Here is a 21,480-nt window from a genome sequence, read left to right on the forward strand (position 1 = left end):
GAGGTACCTCTCCCAATGTACTCCCCCAACACTGCCTCTCAAAGCCCTAGGTCTGGTCCTCCTGATGACTTCTTCCTCCACACTGCCTGGGTGCCAGCAGTGGGGTGGATGGTCATTAAGGGCACAAGAGAGACAAGCTGCATACTCTCAGTTCTAGTGCCTGGTTCCACACCAGCTCTCCAGAGCAGCCGTTATAGGAAAAGTCCAGCTTCACCCCTGTAGCTCTGGGCTGGAGGAAGCACGCTTAGACATTCTGTGGAGATGGTGTGTGCACAGCCAATCACATGTAGGAACTGTGAGGGGATGGAGCATTTTCAGACACTCTGTACAGTTTGGTCATCGTTAGGACATGTGAGAGGCTAGAGCGTACTCAGTGAGGACGGAATCTTCAGAGGTTTTATCTTTTAAACCCTTGCAAGTCTCTGCTAAGCATGTGTGAACTGTGATTTTTTCAGAGGTTTATGACGTTGCCAAATGTGGGTGGGTTTTCACATGGATGGTAAAAGGCACATCCCTGATGTAAAAGTCTCACTCCCATGCCAAATTTCAAGTCCCTGCTCCAAAGTAGGGGGCACTAAATTTTCTGAAGAAAAGATCGCTGGAAAATTTTTCACATTGAAAAACAACGTGTTTTTTCCCTTGCTTCGTTCTCAGAAACAGCTAAACCATTTCGGCTGAAATTCCCCCCTCCCCCTCCAAAAAAAACAAAACAAAACAAAACCTGAAGCAGGCACCCATCATGAAAAATTTCATCCTGAATAGTTAAAATTTGACAAAGTTATAATCAACTGAAAACAGGGTCCTATAATGGGAAGTGTTGGACAACCTTAATTATAGGTAGAGCTACCAGCCCTGCCGTAATACCTATGGTTTATGAGATGCTGCATGGTCTAATAGATAGAATTTTAGTCTGTGAGTCAGGCGACTAGAGTTCTTTTCACTGTTCAGCAAATGACCTGCTGTGTACACATCACAGTTCTGTGCCTCAGTTTCTCCATCTGTAAAATGGGGATAATTATATTTCCTTTCTTTTCTAAAGTACTTTGAGATTATAATGGTGAGGTCTTGTGTGGAGAGGGATGGAGGAGGATTAATTTTTTCCCCTTGTTCGGTTTTGATATATATACATATATATTTAAGGGTGTCTGTTTTTGTTTTCTTGCAGGACAAACTGTGTGAATATTCTAGTAACAACTACTCAGCTTATTCCAGCTCTGGCAAAAGTCTTGTTATATGGATTAGGAGTTGTATTTCCGATAGAAAATATTTACAGTGCAACTAAAATAGGTGAGTTATTTTTACAGCATGATGAAATATTTGAGACTAAAGTTCTAAATGAAAAGCCATATTATTTGATGGATCAATATATTTGTGTATTCATATCACTATAACATTGAGGGACCAGTGATAAATAACATACCTTACAGTAAAACACCTTTCAGATTGAGGGATCCTAGAGCTTTTTACAAATTTAGGCCCTGATCCAGCAAGTTTGGTGAACCCGTTGCCGAACTGGAGCCATAAGCTGCTGTACAACCACTAAAGCACAACCACTAAAATGCACTGCATTATCCACAGCTGAAATGCAGCCATGCCTTGCGATGAAATACAATAGCTTTTTAACAGCTCATTGCAACACTGCATCATCGTTTAGATCAGTAAAGTGGCTATTCTGTATGTTTGATTGTAAGCCTCAATGTGTCCAAAATGAATTCACTGTTTTTTCCTGCATCCAGATGTAAATCAGACAAGATGCTATTAGCTGTAACCTTTCAGGGCTCTCGTCTAAAACTCAAATTCAAATGTGCAGCCATAAGTGTAAAGCTTCAGTCTAAATTGAGATAAAACTAAAGAATTTATAGGGCTCATCCTTGCCTAGTTCTGCTCAGCAGCCCAGCCACGGGGAGGTGTTTTCCACTGGGCAAAGCCGCAGCTCCAATCCCTCCCTAGCAGCAGCGGCTAGGGGCTCTCCTAGACTTAGTCCCCAGGTGTTTGGAGAGGGGGTCCCAGGAAAATCCCCCCCCCACCTAGAAAGTTGGGGTGGGGGAGGGGAGACAAAGCTGTGGGATGAAGAGGGTCTCTTCACGTGGGCACTGCAGTCCACTCCACGGGGGACAAGGGGAAGAGCCGCCCCCTCAATGCTCCTGGGCCCCTGCGAGGTGGTGAGTCACAGGCAGATCAGGATTGTGCAGAGCGGAGCAAGGCCAGCCAAGGCCATCAGTTGATTTACTGCTTGAAGCAGCGACCACAGGAGCAGGGATGGCGTCAAGGGAAGTGCTCAGCGCCAGTCGGCGCCTCTGCCTCCAGGTGACTTGGGGAGCAGCAGGGCTGTGGCCACCCTCTCGGCAGCGCCATTGCCTCCTGGCGAGATTCAAGATGAAGTGGCTTGTTAACACCCTCCAATCACAGGGGGAAAGGAAGGGGTGGGAGGGAAAGGAAGCTAGTTGTCACCTACCACCCACACTGGAATTCATCATCAGCCCACTGAGGATACATGGTATCATCAAACAACTACAACTCATACTCAATGGGATCTCCATCCTGAGAGAAATCTTTCCTGAATCCCCTCTTCTGGCCTCAAACAACCCCCCCCCAACCTCTCCAAGCTCATCATCAGAAGCAAGCTCCACACAGACCAGGACACACTACCACTCAAAGTGGCACCAGACTCTGCCAGAACAACAGATGGAAAACCTGCAGACAATTCTCCACTGCTGAATGACACCAGCCCTCCAAAATACCCCTTTCAAGCTCCATGGGTCCAACACATGCATATCACAGCATGTGGTATTACTCATCTGGTGTACTAAATGCCCCTATAGCAGCTATGTGGGTGAAACCAGATGATCACTATGCTCTCGAATGAACTTACGCAAGAAAATGATAAAAGACAAAAACACCATATCACCTGTAGATGAACACTTTTCACAGAGCAATCACTTGTATCAGTCCTCATTCTCAAAGGAAACCTGCACAGCACTTTCATAACTTTGCTAGACACTAAAAATCATGGACTGAATAGAGACACTGGATCTATGGCTTATTACGGCAATCTATAACCCACTAACAGTCCTCCCCCTTCATCCACCACTTCCTTTCCTCCCTATTTCTAGAAGATTGTCAATGGGCCACTTCACTTTGAATGTTCCCTTGAAATATGTGTTATCTACTTATGCTAAACAATCTCTTCCACCTTGTATTTAGCTTTGATGCTATGAGTATGCTTCCCAGACCTGAAGAAGAGCTATGTGTAAGCATGAAAGCTTGTTTCTCTCACCAACAGAAGTTGGTCCAATAAAAGATATTACCTGACCCACCTTGTCTCTCTAATATCCTTGGGCTGACTCAGCTACAACACCACTGCATAGTACCAGATAGTAAGGTGCACTATCATTTTTTCATTTGGCTGTGACTAACTCAGATTAGCCCTAAATGATCAGTTCATTGAACACTTTTTCATTATAATCTGAGAAAAGACATCAGTAATATAATGAGACTTGTATTGAGCAAGCATTCAAGGTCCAACAAGTGGTTGGGAGTGGATCTTTTTTATTAAAGGTGGCTGAGAATTTCATGTACAAAGTTGAACGCAATCCCATAGAAGATTAAATCCTATTTCCTGGATCCCCAAAGTTATGGCATTGTTTGTAGAACACTGATGATTATACAGTCCTCTAATTTCAGTATTTGAAATACAAATCATAGTGAAACGATATTGTAAGATACCGAAGTTTACTTGTTGCTAAAACACTAATTCGTCTGTCAGCTGCTTTAGACATACTGTAAGTGAAAAAAAAATTGTAAAATTAAATCTATATTGTGAAAGACTAAAGGATCTTTTAGATCTTTTAAAATGGAAGGACTTAGGCAATTTGAACTGTAGACATCAATGTGACCTCTTCCTGGGTTTCCAGTACCAAAACTTAAGACAATGTACAGAACTTTGAATGTACAGAATGTACAGAACTTTGAAAAGTTTCCTGTTTGCTAATTTTGCCCCCACTCCTGGATTGGGATTCATTTGCATACTCCTATGCAAAGGTCCCATTGAGGTAAGGGGCCATACTTGTATTAAGTAACCACTCAACGAACAAACCAAAAAAAATTCCTCATGAGGGAGATGGTTTTTTTAATTAAAGGTGGCTGAGAATTTCACGTACAAAGCTGAAGACAATTCAGTGAAATTCAGTGCAGGATCAGATCCCTTGTCTGTACAGATGTATAGCTTATGGGCATTTAAGCCAAAGCACTATTCAGGAGGCTGGCTACAGACGAACAGCACAAAATTCCCCTTTCAGAGGGGAACTCTCTGCGGTCATGAATGTGTCAGGTCTGGGGCTTGCGCCTACTTACCAGAGGTGGTGGGGCAGTCTTCTGCTGTGCTATGTCGATTTTCCAGGAGTATGGGATCTGTGAAAAGATCCTAAGCAGATCTGAGAGCTGACTGTCAGCAGCTCTTAACTGGTGTCAGGATCCGTCTTTCTGACATTCCGCCTTTACTCCTATTCTGGGCACAGAATTGACCCAGGAGAGAATCTGCCCTGTAATCTCTTAGTGGGGGTAATATTACATTGCAAGTGCTCGGGGATATCTTGGATGGGTGCTTAATGAATGTGGTTTCATTATATTCTCTCACCAGGTGTCACATGTAAAACCCTGAATAGTTTAAATTTCTTTTTCAGGAAAGGAAAGTTGTTTTGAACGAATAATTCAAAGATTTGGGAGAAAAGTAGTGTACGTTGTTATAGGTGATGGTGTGGAAGAAGAACAAGGAGCAAAAAAGGTAGTAATACTTTTTCAGTGCAGTTTTATTTCAAGTGTTTGAAAGCAAAGATGTGCATTTTCTCACACATGGGATTGTATGCACTGGGATTTGATTCTGATCTCAGATTTATAATTGTGTAGCATTATAAAATTAGAACACTTTGACTGATGTGCTAGTAACATCCTCTGCTTAAAATTCTAGTTGGGTCTCGGATATTGCTGTCCTCCAAAAGATGCATTAGAATAGCTATGTGTATCTAATATATCTGTATGAAAGATGTTAAGTATGGATCCCCGTGTGACTAAAACTGATAATTCCACTTTTCTAAGTGGCCTCCCCAAATGTCATGAAATGTAGTAAACTTAAGCACAACTACTACAATTTGTGTTGGTCAGATACACAGCATTGTTTTGTTATACATCATCTCAAAAGCAGCATACATCAAAAAGCAGTACTTCCTGTCTGACTACTAGGAGTTACTACTTCTGAGTATGTCAGTCTAACAGAGTGTATGGGGAGAGGAGCTGGTCTGAGATCTTTGAATGAAAGCATAAAACATTATCTTAGCAATTACGAAGAGTAGAAAAAATGAGAGCAAAGCTTATCTTACCTCATTTTCCTCTCTCTCTTTCCCAGCTTAACTTGAAAATCCCAGTGATGATACTATATCTTTCTAGTAACCATTTTCAAAGCTTTCTGAGCGGAGAGATGAAACTAATTAGTCCACATGGCAATTTTACAAGATGTGACACTGAGCGATTTTGCAACATGAAATACCAGCTTACATCCTTCTGAAACTTTCTGTGTAATTTCCCATCTTGTTACATCACTTTGTGAAGCTGTCGGTTTCATGTGTCCCTTTGGCATACTAAAATGAACAGTTTCCTCCTTTCTCCCTTCAGAAATGCCCTTCATCTTTGCAGATAAGTGTTCTGCTGTAAATGGTTACATTTTAACAGCTACCTTTCAAATCAGGAAAAGCTGTTGTCTTTGTTTCTTTCTTTTGCTCGGTGAAGTAGTATTCCATGTAACAGAAAGACGGAAGTACTTCTTTGAGTAACATCTAATTCAGCAGTTTTTAACTGGTAACGCCATTCAGGAAGGCATAAATAAGAAAGCCGTTTCATTTGTTAAATGAACAGCTAGTACAGAAAGTTCCCTTGGAGCATTTCTTCCATGTGTTCTTTGTTGCTGGAAGGAATGTTCAGATTTGGAGTATGCAGGAAGCTGAGGACCAAATTCTTTGCTCCAGAGTGAAATTGTGACTCGCTGCCAGATTCCCTGTTGCTCTGGGGAGGGAGTAAACTTCACCCTGTCCAATGTAAGCTCCCTGGTGCATCGACACAGCTAAGATGGCTGGCCCATTGTGGGACAGAGCCAAGGCGCCACCTGTTCTGCCCACCTGTGTGGGAGTGGCTCTGCAAAGTCTATCCATGTTGTGGGTAACCAGGACAGGCATGTGAGTTGGGTGCCTTGCACTCCATTATGCCCCAGAGCCACTGTACTAAATTAGACCATAATTTGATCCAAAATGGTTAGGCACATGAATGATAAACACAATAAAAAACTGTTTCGTGCCAAAGAGTTACGTAAATCAGCACATCTTTAGCAACACTAGTAGCACTAAATGTTTGAGTACATATTTGTGTTCAGATATATTCTGCTTAAAGGAGAGAGAAAACTCTATTATAATACTATAAAAACACTTGACCTTCCTCGCAGAGAAGTGCGAGCAAAATGGTAAAGGGTTATAATAATAAAAATAAAAACTTGACAAAAATGGAGTAACTATCAAGACACCTATTAGAGTATCCTCCTCTTCCACTTAATTTCTTATTGCATCCTATCCTACCTTGCCACCAATAAAGTGTCTGTCTGTGAGTTTCTAATGGTAGGGACTCTCTTTTTATTATCCCATTGTCCATCAAGTAGCATTCCGTGCCTTGGTCCATGATTGGGGCCCCATACACAGTTCTGCTCAGTAAAACGTATAAACTCTCTATAGACAGGGTTCTTTTCTTTTCACTTGTTTGTAAAGAACTTAGCACTCCAGTGGAGCTGCACAATAAACAATATTGTTTTATTCATAGAGACTGCTATAATTTATTAAATTAGCCAACCTGTTTACTTCACAGGATTTTATTTTATGTTCTATTAATGAACAGTGGTGAACTTCCAAATTAATAAGTGAGAAAATGAGGGTGTGTATTAAAAACCTCTTCACTAACACACAGGCCTATTGCTTCATCATTGTAATATGTTCCTACAAGTCCTTAATTTACTGAAAATGCTAGTTCAGTACAGGTGATGGATGTTTAAAATTTATCTAAAATAAATTATTGTAATTATTATAATGCTAAGCCAGTAAATATATTAAAATAAATTTATACAGTGTACAGTTTTTTTAAAAGTATTTTCACAATTCACTTTTTTTTTCATTTCCTTTTGATTGATGAAAATAAATGTGAAATACACTAAGGACACTACACCCTCTTATATTTCACTTAGCCTTGGATAAGTCATGATATTGTCACCTTTCCCTAAACCATTACTTCCTGAAAATCCATTTTTATAAGACAGTTGAAATACTGAGGCCTTCACATTTGTAGCACAGAGCAATAGTAAATTGTGGAGCCTTCTCTAGATCAGTTCACAGAACACTTGATGTAGTTAGGACTTTAGAGTTCAAGGTCGTGCCACGTGAAGGTGGCCGTCTTTGCATCTCATATAGCAGAATTTCTGCATCTGAAGGTTGCTGAAATGACATAGTAGTTTCCAAAATCAAGTGACTCTGGTAGGTGTTTATTGCAAGAAAACTTGCTGTCTTATCCCAGCCACTATCACTACACAACCCCATTTTTGGTACCACAGGCACTGTTCTTTAGGCTATTCATTTGGAAACAAAATATTATCGTTGAAGGTGGAAAACTTATTATAGAATCTTTCAATCCAAAGGATCCCTCAGAAAATTTTTCACTAACTGCATATAGCAAACAGGGGAAGGCAAATAGTTGTGTGGTTAAGGCATTGGACTTGAAGTCAGGAGAGCTGGAGTCAAATCCTTGCTCTGCCACAGATTTCCTGAGAAATCTTGGGCAAATCACTTAATCTCTCTGTTCCTCAATCAGTTCTCTATCTGTAAAATGGTGATAATCTTTCTCCACCTCACTGAGATGTGAGAATAAATTCATTAATATTTGTGATTCATCAAATTCTATAATAATAGGTATCCAACAAAGTCGCTGTTTTATAACTCACAGCAACACTACAGACTTCTAGTTCAAGACAGGAAGTGAAGAAGACTATCATATCCAGTTGATATCATTGGGTATTTTAGATAGTCCAAATGTAATTAACACACATTTCAATTTGACCAGGACACCGGGGATAAGTTTGCACCTCTTCAAAGTATTGGATATTGGATCTGGAATGACCATAGGATCAGAAATGAAGATTTAGGTTCTATAATTTATCAGAAAACTTGCACCTACAGCAGCACAGTATCTCTTAGCACGGTGCTGGGATCTTACCTAAGTACTTATTCAAGTGCTACATCACTTCTTCCAGTACCTAAGGAAGAGACTCACTAGGTATTGACCTGTCCCTCATCTTTTGAGTGAGGTTTGATAGAACCAGAGCATGAGCTGGTATGACTGAAGGCACAAATGTGTGGGCTTTTTATTCATATTCCCTACAAAATCCCAGGTATAAATGTCCATGTCGTGAGCAAAAACTTTCAGGAAACTGAAATGTCATTTACAATTTGCCCTTCAGTACTGTGTAGTCGAAAAATGATATTGTTTTGCAAAAATATTTGAAACAATAATATTTTTCACTTTGTTCAAAATAGTTTCCAATTTTTTTGTTTTTGTGTTCGATAGAAAAAAAATTGAGTTTATTTCTTGTTTCAGTGATGAAAAGCCTCACTTTTTTATGTTTTATGTTTCTTATATAAAAAAGTGAATTGGATTTTACTTAGAATTTCAAAATTCCAGCTCTATTATACAATATATAATTTTAATACACAAAATTTTCAGACTCATAAATATTATGGAAATCTCATTTTCACCACTAAAACAACAATAGAGGTAGGTACATGTTACACTAGCAATATTATTTACTGTATTCCACATTTTTATTAGTTATTAATGCAGTCCAGTTACACTTGCTGCCATTTGGTAATAGCTTTGCATTTGCCATCCAGCAGTGTGTGAGGTTTTATCGTTTCTCAAAATACTTAGAATAGAAAACAACTGAAGTGTATCAGATTCCACTGTGTGGTAACTGTTTGCAAAAGCTGACTTTTTAAAGGTAATGTCTGTCAAATACCTATGATAATAAACCAGTGAAAACTCTTCCTGGTTATCCAATGGAAAAGGAAAATGTTTTGAGGCTAGATCCCATAGCTGTGTTGCTATTTTCAACAAGTTGGCTTAGTCACTATCTGACCATCTCAAAGTGTTGTATAGGGATGTGCTAACCTGGGAGTGTTTTTCTATTATTATTATTATGAATGTTTTGCCTCTAGGGCATATACTACTGAAAGATGAAAGTGCATAGATAGGTTTGTACAATAACTTATGTTACCTTATTTAAGGTGAAAATCATTCTTTGTATTTTTGGATCATAGCAAGATTTTTTCCCGGTGGGTATGCTGTATAAAATGTATGCCACTGGGTGAAACTCATAATGAACTGATCTTGCCAGGTCAGGCCTGTTATCAAAATTCCAGTGTTAATTGACATATGCTTACAGCTACAGCATTCTTGGCATGCTCCCATTGTTGGCAGTGTAACACAGGGGCACTTTCAACCTACATCCAGAAGGATTGAACATAATTATAATGCCTAGCACTTACCTAACTCTTTTTTATAGGACCTTTCAAGCATAATTAATCCTCACACTACTCCTGTCAGGTTCATAAGTAGAGTTATCCCCACTTTCCAGCTAGGGAAACTAAGGCAAAAAGAATTTAAGTGATTTTTCCAAGATCATACAATGAATCAGTAGCCCAGAAATAGCCCCCTGGAGATTTTGGTCCTTAATCGAACCCCGCACTACAGAGACTAGTCCATAACCTATGCTGCACATGGAGCTTGATGGTTGGGGGGTCAGTTCCACTTTTGTGCAGAAGTGGTTGGAAGGCAACCCTAGGCCCTCCCACTCCACTGGGCTCTGGTCCAGGACCGTGAGGATTACCAAAGACCAGGCACCCCAACAGCACCTTATGACTGTCTTCCCTGGGCCACCTCCTTCCCCCCACTCTGTAGTCCAAGCTTTGCAGTCTATCACAAAGATATTGAAGAAATGGTATCAAATGCACTGTTAGTCTGTCTGGGCCAACTGGGTAAGCTCCTCTTTCTCAGAGGAACTGCTGCAGCGTCCCTTTTCAGGAACTCCCTCGGCAAGTCCTTCTCCTTCCCCTGGCAGCCCCCTTCTGAGCTGTCTGGCTTCCTTTTGAGCTCCAGCTCCACCTGGAGCGCACACTGCAAGTGGGGTGGATGTGTGTGTGTGTGGGGGGGGGTCTCGTCTGGGCTGAGACCTGTTCTTTAACTGTTTCAGTCCTAGCGTGGAGTTTATACACCCTGTCACAAGCGTCAAGGAGTAACTGTGACTTAATTTATGAAATAGTTTGACACGAACTTCTTTCGCTGCCCAGCGTCTCTGATGAGTACCCACCACGACGCTAGGGGCTATGACTGGTAGGCAGTATGATGTAGGGAGATGAACATAGAGTGAGAGCCAGGAACATCTGAGTATAATTCTGTCTGCGCCATTGATTCATTTCTCTTTGGCTCTTGGCTGCTTAGTAAATAGCAAGATGTCAGCCACCATGTCAGTTACCATGCTCTGTCTGCTGTACATTGTTTGCTTATCTCTCCCTGGCATGATTCAGTGGAGAGACTTGGTGCTATGCTTGATTAAAAAAGACAAGCAAGCGAATGAGGTTCCTGGCTGGCCAATCAGAGAGGGAGGAGGAGAGCCTAGCAACTGACAGGCAGCATGCCTGGGAGAAGAGCCATCTGGGGACAGGAGGAGGGGAACCGCAGCCTAGGAAGAGGCAGAGGCAGCACTACTGAGCAAGCACAAGCCACGTGCAGAAACAAATGGGTGAATGTGCAGCCAGCTCAGCTAGAATGTCATGAGCCTGATGTGAACACAAACACTTCTGCCTTGGGCATTCTTGGGCTCCAGCAATGTGCTTAGTGTCATGCAAGACATACGGTGCTGACAATTCCTGCCCCGAAGATCTGGCAGTCTAAATAAGATAGATCCAGAGAAGCTAAGATGCATTGGGAAGCCCATAGGATTGAATAATTAGCAATTATTTCCCCCCCCCCCCCCGAACCTTAGTGTTGACTCATTTTGAGGACATCATGAAAGAAATAAGTCTTTAGGAGGGATTTGGATGTGAGTTGAGCCAATGAAATATTAAACATGCTCATTGTAGCTTTGAAATTATTTTGTTCATTGAAACTATTTTCCTATGGGATGAACAGAATGAATAAATGAATTGGGGAGGGAGGAAATGGCTTTGCAGACCAGAAGAGGGAAGTTATTCCATGAATATGGGATAATGTGGAAATCAGCACTGAGACAGTAATGTTCAAAATGGGTGAACAGGACATCTGGCTGCCATTGCTGATGGAGCTTGGTATGGAGATGACACAGTGGGAATCTGGATTGAAGATATAGGAATTTTCTTTCCTCTAGTTAGTTGACCATTTAACTATTTTCTGAGGAAAGCGTTCGTGCTTCTAGGTCTCTTGGAAGAAATTTAAGCATATACTTGAGGCTTGCCACACTTCTCTGAAATTCTGCTCCCAAAATACCTTAAAGCATCCTGCTACTTCTGCAGATCAGTAGCTAATGGCTCAAACATTATTCTTCTGGCTGAAATGCAGTTACCTATTTTTCAAGGCTTTGTGACAATCTGAAAAACAGAGAGTTCCTCTTTGCCTTTCCACCAGGGCATCTTCAAAGTTTTTTTCTTCTTGTGAAGCTCACCTGCTCTAGATCTACAACATATTATAGAAGCTGGCTGTCTGTGTTTACCCCCCACTTTTGCCCTACACTCAGTTCTCCATCTTAAGCCATGCCAAGACCCTGCTGGTGTTCCTTTACCAGTTGATTAGCACTCTCCAACAAGGTCTTGCTGCTGCATTGTATTTCACTCCATGGTGGGGCAATGGTTGCTTGTTTTCAATCTCTTCAATAGGTAATATCAATTGTTTCTGGAGGTTGGAATTTTCAAATGAGCTTCCTTTTGGCACTCCCATTTATTTTCAAAGAGATTTACTCTCTTAGCTGTCTTAAACTCCTTATTTTTCCAGCCTTGTTTTTTCAATCCAACCCAGATCATCACTATGTTATTGCCAAACTTGCAATGAAATTCTTCCACAGTTATTCATTGTTCACACAGTGCCATTGGTTTACATGAAACTCTCCAGACAATGAACAAATTATGGGCCCGTGCCTAGGAACTTACCATCTAAATTGCATAGAGTAACATGTTAATGGTTTACAATAAATAAGGCACTGGGTAGAGCGTAAGGGATCTCTAAGATTTCAAGGCTGATGTTTAGCTAGACATCTTGTAAATTAGGGGACAGTGACCAGAATGAAAGCCAGAGAGAAGATGCATTGTAAGGATAACCATGGGTAAAATCCTACTTTTGCCATTGACTTCATTAGGACCAGGATTTCACCCATGAACTTCTGAGGAGAGATGTGAAAGAGAATAAAGTTACATCCCCAGAAACAGTTCATAAAGTGCCACAGAATCCCAGAAGCCACTGTAATGCCTACATTGTTCTTAGTGTGTGTGCTCAAATCAGCTGGATGTGAGTTAAACCAATGAAATATTAAACATGTTCATTGTAGCTTTGAGATTATTTTTTGCATTGAAATCATTTTCCTATGGGATGAACAGAATATTTTCTCTGACAGAGGAGATGGTTATCTTTCTTTCATTTATTAAAAAGTTCTTGCTGACAGTGTAGTGCTTGCTTTGCACCTTAAGGATAGTGAGTTTTCACAATCAAATTTTTACCCTTCATGGGTGATGTAATTTGTGTTCCCCCCCGCCCCTGGTATTCATGTCTTTAGTTTATTCAGATGCCTTGCAAATATGTTCAAAATTTAGACCCAGATTTTTTTTCCAGCTAATGGGGAAAAAAATTTAAAAACATTAATTTTAAAATTCTCCCATATGGAAAAACTGTTTTAAGGTCAGTGCAAACAATAACCAGCATAATACAAACCACACCAGGAAAAAATTACCTTCTGCATGATTTGAATAGCATATTGATGTATTCTGAATCATTGCCAATAAGTTCTTTAACTCACCTGCCAGTAATACTTTCTCAAAGACTAAACATGCTTTGACAGTGAACAAGTTTATCTTCATTTTTTGTCATCAAGTGTCATCATTTTTTGGTATATCCGTATTTTTCATTTATGGAATAGAATGTTTTCTCTGTTTTTATAGATGTATATTTTGCATTTCAGAGACATACCTCATCCCTTTTTAGAGAAAAAAGAGCTAAATAAAATTACCCTTTAAATAAGGCCTACTCATGTGATTTTTTTTACAATAGGTTTGATGTTACAGAGAATTCAAGTTAGAAGCACTGAGAACTATTGATGAGATGAGGTTATGGATTATTATAGTTCATCTTGGGTCATACACTATTAGTGATCAGCTGAAGTATTGCCGTCCTCGTGCAGTGTTACTTTATTCGTGCAAAAAATAATGGGGTGAGATCAAAGACCAGAATGCTCAGGTTTTTTACCTTGTGTTTCTTCTGTTAATAGCATGCCATGCCATTTTGGAGGATCTCAAGCCACTCTGACCTTATGGCCCTTCATCATGCCTTGGAACTGGAGTACTTGTAGCAGCTTAGCAGCACTTTGAAACCCCAGAACCTCCCTTATGCCCATGGACAGTATGCCTGTGTCTTGTGTCAGCATTGGACTACAGAATTTTGTGATTTCAACATGTTGATGTACAGCTGCAATTGGTCTTAACCTTTGCTCTTTCAGTAAATGGAGGAGCATGCCTTTTTCTTCAGAACAGCTGTTGACTCTAGTATTGCGAATCCAATGAAAACAAGTCATGAGAATGTTTTAACAGCGTGTTTTACCGTATTTGATACAAAAATTAAAAAAAAAAAAAGGTTCATACCTGTGAAGAAAGAAAGGACCTGCAAATGCTTTGTAGTTTTTAGAATCTTCAATGTGACACACACAGCTTCTTCAACACAGCAAACTTGATTGCACAATGAAGACTGAGTTTTTCAAAATACCAGTGGAGTAATTTTCTTGTAAAGAAGGTTTACTTTTTCGGTTTCTCATACCCAGGGTACTCTGTACATCTTTACTTATTTATGAACAGACTGTGTTTTGACATCATATAACTAAGGATACATATGATAGGATTAAAGGCTATTTATAAGCCTTTGCCTCATGATACAGCAAACATTTTTGATTTTAGCACATTGCAAAGTAGTTTAAAGTATGTCTAATTTAAACAAATAGGTACATCACTGAGACAATCATGTACAGGAAGAATTTTTTTGTGTAAATTTGTAATAATGGATGATTCTTTTACATATTGTTTAAGTAAATGCTATTGAGAGGTAATAATGCCTTGTTGGTGAAGTCTGAGGCAATGTGTACACAACTATTGTGCAGTGCCTTATCAGAGTGTTGGGTATAAATATGTAGATAATGGATTTTTTAGATAAATTTGTCAAGACCAAAAGCATGGATGTCAAGTGTCAATAAGGAATTTGTTGTTCTTTTCCATCTATTTTCTCTATTTTTTCCCCTCAACTATTCTGACTATGAAATACTGGTTACCATGCATCCCCATTAAACACATACACAGAGCTACAAAACTTAATTGAAGAGAAGTTCTTTACTCTCTTTCGTTTTCTGTTTTAATGCTAATGTATTAAATCTCCTTAAAGAATTAAAAAATGAATCCGACTCTTCCCATAAAAGAAGGTAGAGCATAGAAAATACATTATACAAGGGTATTTGAGTTGGAGACTAATAAATCAAAGTTTTCATGTTGTCAGAAAATCAAAAATTATAGCATGTGCTTTGTTTTTCTTAAGTTAGAAAAGAGTATTTTGGAGAAACTGAGCAAAATTAATTGTATGCAGTCTACACACTTCAGTTTTTTTAATCTTCTTCCATCAGGAATCAGATTTTCCTAGCGTGTAATGGACAATGCCAGCAATGGACATACTGAAAAATAGTTATCACCACGGAGTTAAAATTTCCATAGTCTCTATTAATTTCTATGATAAACGTAAACTGTGTCTAATCTATGAGTTGTGACTTTTTCTAAATCTTGAAGGCCATGAGCAATGTGATCAGTTAAACTGTGAGTCTGACATCTTGGCCTGAATTGTACCAGTTCCCTTTCCCTGGTTTCCATCTTTTTATTAAAAAGAAACCTCAGCTTTGTTGATTCATTCTGCAACATTTACTCCCATTTCTTGTCCCCTTCCCTCACCCGGCCCCAAAAAACACCAGCCTTTTAAACAGCTACCTGCAAAGCACCAAAGTAGCTGCAAAGCAACAGCCTCCTGTGCTAGAGGATTCATATTGCTGCTAGTTAATCATTTGTGGATTTTTCCAAATTGCTTAATTACCAACTAAGGCCCCTATCCCGCTAAAACTTACACATGTGCTTCATTTTACACACTGGTGTGAATAGTTCTAACAAAGTCGAGGGAATTACTCACAGTGCATAAAGGTTAAGCACATGGTGTGTAATTCTTTTAGGATTGGGGCTATAATTAGGTTTTTTGTTTGTTTATTTGTTCCTTTGCTTCAAGCAAAGTAGAGAGTGACCGTTTTTTGTCTTTTCAATTTTTGTAGTCATTATGCAGACTGAAAAAAAAAGTTTATCTGGGCCTTACTGTACAAAAAAGTGTGTTGTGTCCACAGTTGTGTACAGAATTTTTCTTCATTAATTTTGTGTTTTAAATTAATAAAATTGATTTGTGAAACTAGTAAACATTTCTCTGAGACGTAAGTATTTGATTATTTTTGCCATAGGTTCAGAAGGAGGTAGCACCTCCCATTTTTTGGCTGTCTCATTAGACATGATGCTCACTTGTCTATGCTACCCAGATAAGAAGCAATATAGAATAACAACCACACCTTGGTAAAATACCTTGGCTGTAGAGTAGATAGGCAGCATCTGTTTCTCTGCTCACTGAGTGCTAGAGAAGAACAATGTAGAATATCCCACAAGAATTGGAATCAGAGTGCACTGGCTTTTCTTTTGTTTAAACTTGTGACTGAATTTAGTCCTCATAAAAGCAAGGAACTTGGGGCCCATAGAAGTAGAAGAGAGTTGAAACTATCTGAGATAAGCAACGTGTGGATTATGGAACACACAAATCTCTCCGATCCCATATTTGTTGTTAGCTGCAACAGCCTGGCTTTTCCTGAGCCTTTCCAGAGCCGCCCTGATGTGTGCAAAGGGTGATTAGTACACAATTTGGATCAGCAAATTCAATTTCATTTTGGGCACTTAACTAGGATTTGAAATTGTGCCTCCAGAGGTGAAAGGCTAATTCAATACTATTGTGCCACCTGGCCCCTGAGGCCATCTTCTCTTAGGAAGTTATTACCGCTTTAGTTCATTACGTATACAAGCCAAGGGGGCTCAAAAAGGAACTTTCTTGATCTCATAAAACACGTGTATTAATTGGTGCTGTTGAAATCCAAAAAGTGAAATTAATTTACCTTATAACTAGCTTTGTACAAAATGTTCTGGCTCATGCATGGAGGTTGTCACGAGATGGATTCCTGTAATTTGCTTTTTCAAAGTATGAGAAGCAAACCCCCTGCAGATTTGTTAGCTTTGGGAGCATTAAGTCTGAGTGGTTTTGGCAGAACTGGAAGCTGAAATCCACTAGCCAGCCTGATACAGGAGGCAGCCTTAAAATAAGCTGAGTTCCCCGGCCCTCTGTATGTATGAGACATTATTCAATTGTGTTCCTCAATTTCTCAGGAGAAATGATGACTGCCAGCTCTGCTGAATTCTTTCTGGTGGTTTTGTTGTTTAGACTGCTGTATTACCATGATGTGTTTTAAAGACACACGCTTTCATTAATGTTGTTTGTGATCTCAAATTAGTCTTAAACCAAGAACCCTTAATTGCAAGTGCTACTTGGCTCCAAACATGTTGTCAGAAGGCTGCTAGTCTTGTAGCTATAGATTACTTGACATTACACATGATTAAAACTGTAGCCTACATAACCATATACTCCAGGCTGTGAATCAACCTCTGATACATGAACATACACACACTCTTATTAAAAAATTGTTGCCTCAGGTCCCTTATTTTTGAAAAACTTTCACGTCTTAAAATGATTAAATGTACAGTACTGTAAATATTTTAGGCAAAAGAAGCCCAGATATATATATATATATTATTATATCTGTATATTATTCTGTAATAATTCATTAAAGCATTGAGGTTACAGTGGCAAAACACAGCATTTCAAAAGATTTCTTGCAAGGTAGAACTAAAGTATGGCTGTGCTTTTATTTTTCTTTTAAAGCTAATAGTTGCTCCCTAAGGCATTAAAAAAAAACAACTGTGATCATTAGAACCAAAGTTAGATGTTCAGGAGCATGTTCTGTCTGTGGTATTTACCTGTCACCATGGGAAGCAACGGGGTCACTGGAATCCCCCTTGAAATCATTGGGGTTTTGTAGAATAAAAATAAGTCCAAAAGATAGATGAGTATTTGTTTTGTATTAGTTTGTTGGCTTAAGTGTCAAAATGTCCTTAAGTATGTGAAGCAAGCTATGCCATCCAAAAACCTGTGGCAATCATTTCTTATTCCCCATTCTAATGAAGAGGAATGCAGGAATTCACACAGAATGAAGATGGTTGTGTAATGTAATTAGCATGCATGTGCTGTGTTTCCTTTTAGAAACAGTACTGCATAAAGTCTCCATTCATTTCTTAAAATCTCATTAGACAAGATGACCAGCTGCAATAGCTTTCCCTCTAATAATAATATATGTCCAAATCATTAGGACCGTTCTTTCGAGGTAATGCCAAAGAGGTGGAATTAATAATTTATGCACTGCCAAGACAATATTGGTGCTTTGTAAACATGTATGAAGACGAAGTCACTGTCCTCAAAAGCGTACGATCCAAACTCACAAAACACTTTGCGTGGTTTGCCTTTTTGTTTCTCTCTAAATATTTCCTCTTTCTCTCAATTCTATGTTTTTCAAATTCTACCTTGCAATATCCACCATAGTCTATGGGAGTTAGTTGTGTGTGCATCTCTGATGGCAGTGTTTGTATCCTAAATGTGTAATTTATAAATAACAACAGGACGGTTCGTGATAGCTGAACTGGCAGCGTATGTAGTTTTAGGTACCTTCTGGCTTGCTGTCTTGGAAGCAGCTTGTTTCAGAAAAAGACATCCTGAAGTTCACTAATGACTTTCTGACCAACTCAAGAGAAATGAAGAAAACATAACAGTCTGCACAAGCCTTCCACTCTTTCGTGCTCAGCAAATGTGGGAGAAAAAAGTAAATGTATTTTGTAGTAACTTTCTTCATTTCCATTTCTATTTTTAGAATGAATTTTAGTTTAAAACAGTGATGCCAGGTTGACAGCAAAGTAAACTGAAGACCTTTATTTATCCACAGGAAAGGTATAGTATTGGGTAGCCATAGTGTAAACAGCATAAATTGACATACAACATTTAAAATTAAAAACCTAAGTACATGCATTGTAATATATACATCATGCAAAATTATATACAGTTTAGAGCTGGTTGAAAAACAGTGAGCAATCATTTTGCTTAGAAAAGGCTTCTTGTCTCCCACTCTCTGAAATATTTTAGGTTAGGGGGTTGCCGGTGACTACTCTCCAAAGTCTGCCCTTTTTTTCAGTGGACTTTCACCAGATCCCATATGCAGAGGCAGCACTGCCTTTCTGCTCTGTGACTTGATGCGTCTGCAAAGAACGCCCAAAATTTGGTTGGCCTCTTTTGTTTATTTCATTGCCAACTTGTGTTGTATTAGACTTGGAAGTGAGATGAAATCTGCGGATAGTATTAAATTGCGATGTGCTATGAAAGCCATGGAGACAGGAGAAATAATACAAATTGAAACAAAAGGTTAGAAATATGGACAGGAAATAAAATATGATTCAGTAGGAAAAATGCATGGTGATAAATTTGGGGAAAATAATCCAAAACTATCTACAGTGGAAGGTGAGGATGGGAGGCTGGTTCAGTGATTAGGGGGCTAGTCCTGATATTCAGGAGATCCAAGTCTATTTCCTAGCTCTAATACAGACTCACTGTGCACCCTTGGTCGAGTTACTTTGTCTCTCTGTGCCTCAGTTCCCCATCTGTAAAATGGTGATAACAGCACTTCCCTACACAAGGGTTTTGTGAGGATAAATCCATAGAAGATTGTGAGGTGCTCAGTGATATGGCCATATAAATACTTAAGTTAGACAGAGAGATAGGAAGGGAAAAACCTGGAAAGCACTAGTGCCAAAAGAGATCTTGTGATGAGAGTGAGAGGAGGCAATAAAATAAATATGACTTCGCAATGCAATATAACAAAAAACAGCCAAGTGTGATTTAAGGTAGCATATGCAAAAGTCTCAGATCATGGAGCGAGGAGCTAATAGTGCCTCTCTGTCGTTCTAGTGACTGGATGATTACATTTGGTTCTGGGGTCTTGCATACCAAAAAAACATTGATGCATTGAATCAAGTACAAAGAGCAGCAAATACCATGAGCTGGAAGGATGGCTTTAGAGAGGGCAATTCAAGAGTTCAGTACTAATACATTAGCTTAGCTAAGCAAAGGGCTAAGGGGATATATAGATAAGAATTTGAAATATGTAAACACCAAGGATGAAATCCTGGCCCCACTGAAGTTAGAGGCAAAATTCCTATTGACTTCAGTGGAGCCAGGATTTCTCCCTCAGGATGCAAAGGAATTATTTACGTTAGTACATGGTGGTCTAACTATACATGATAGGGCAGCACGAAGAGAGAAAAATTAGGCTGCCTGTCTGGAAATTTCCCTGACAGTGGGCTTCATTAGACTGTGGAATAGTCTGCAAAGTAAAAGGTTGGAAGCTACGTCAATTGAGACAATTAAAACTGGACCAGACAAAACATTAGAAAATGTACTGAAAGGAACAATATCACAGTAGCCAAGGATGGGCTAGCCGATCAACCAGGTCTTTCACATCTCTCAGTTTAAATTCTCCATATCCATGATGTGATTTTGTTTGAGGAGTGGTTAGAGGGCTAGCCTGGAACTTGGGAGAAGTGGATTTAATTTCCTGCTCTGCCACAGACTTCCTGCGTAATCTTAGGCAATTCACTTAGCCTCTCTGTGTGTTCTGTTCCCATTGGTAAAATGGGGATAATGGTACTATCCTACCTCACACGGGTCTTATGAGGCTAAATACAGTAAAGACTGTGAGATGCTCAGAGCCTACAGCCATGAAGGACATGTAACTACCATAGATAGACAGACAGATTTTGAGATCAGGTTACCTCACTGGGGAAATATAGTGTGCTGATTCCAGGCTTCGCTATGCAACATTTCCTCAGAAAGATAGGGAAAGAATACATAGATCTCAGTATTCATAATCACTTATTTCTCTCAATGCACTAATTAAATTCTCTTTGCTTGATGTTTTAAGTGCTAGCATTACTACATTCAATTAACAAGCACTGCTAAACTACTCAGTGTTGGCAAAGTAGGTAACAAGCACTCTAGGCCAAATCCTTTCTCTTCATCTGGAGGCTCCTGTTTCACAACCTGGTACCCCACCTTTTAGTCTGAATGCATTTCCTTCAGTAGGTAAGTAAACTAATACTCTCATCTATTTTTTCATCAGTTGCATTATGCAACCAATCGAGTTGGGTCTATTTACTTTGTATGATGTTTTTCATTGGGTTTTTTTTGTTTTGTTTTTGTTTTGTTTTTGTAAAAGATCCAACAGGCCTTTATCTCCCAATCAACCCGGACAGTTATTCTTAACTAAAAGAACAACGGAATAATCTCAGGCATTCAACAACTGGCAAGCTGAAGTATAGGGGCAGTCACAATTATCTTTATCCTGTTTGTTCCCTGGGGTGTTTAGGCTTTTTTCAGCAGTTGTACCAATTAAAGTAACGCTAAAATGTTATCCTTTAGGATATGTTGTCTATAGTACAGAGCTGAGAATAGTATACAGTATGGCCTTTTGAGAATTCTGAAAGAAAAAACAACACAATATCTATAGAAAACCCATGTAGACAGATGAGTAAAAATGTGAGTCTTCTGAGTACCACTTATGCTGAGTAATTTAAAATAGCAGGATCGCCCTGGGTAATTTTTTCCCCCTCTTTGCAGCAAAGAAAATTGAAAACCAATGTTGGTTTAGAAGAAAATATAAAGGTGCTGCAGTGGGTTATAGTCTGACCTCTCCACTACATAATTTATTATTTCAGTAGCTACATCAGCAGCTGGATATTTAATCCATGTTCAGGAGTGTAAATAGTTACTTATATTTATAGAATTAGTGCAAGCATTTTTTCCCCAGTTTAGCGAAACTAAACGGGTTCGCTCTGAAATTTAGACCAGTAATGTTGTTATATAACACCTCAGAGCAGGCTTCAAACAAAACCTTCCCTTCCTTCT

At 39.3% G+C, this 21,480-nt stretch overlaps 1 protein-coding gene across 6 annotated transcripts in view; it reads left to right on the top strand.

Moving 5' to 3' along the window:
- EYA1 (EYA transcriptional coactivator and phosphatase 1) overlaps nt 1-14,861 on the top strand; it is a 215,895-nt gene extending 201,034 nt beyond the window's left edge. For all 6 annotated transcript variants that reach the window (XM_067553627.1, XM_067553628.1, XM_067553624.1 and 3 more), the window contains 3 exons: nt 1,166-1,287; nt 4,683-4,783; nt 13,583-14,861. In XM_067553627.1, coding sequence (XP_067409728.1) covers nt 1,166-1,287; nt 4,683-4,783; nt 13,583-13,663 — 304 coding nt within the window. In that variant the 3' untranslated portion in view covers nt 13,664-14,861. The remainder of the gene's footprint in view (nt 1-1,165; nt 1,288-4,682; nt 4,784-13,582) is intronic.
- The last annotated feature ends 6,619 nt before the right edge of the window (nt 14,862-21,480 follow it).

Source organism: Emydura macquarii, unplaced genomic scaffold (assembly GCF_026122565.2).
Source record: "Emydura macquarii macquarii isolate MOO-44397 ecotype Brisbane River unplaced genomic scaffold, CSIRO-AGI_Emac_v2 contig_1477, whole genome shotgun sequence".
In the NCBI taxonomy this organism is placed as follows: Eukaryota; Metazoa; Chordata; order Testudines; family Chelidae; genus Emydura; species Emydura macquarii.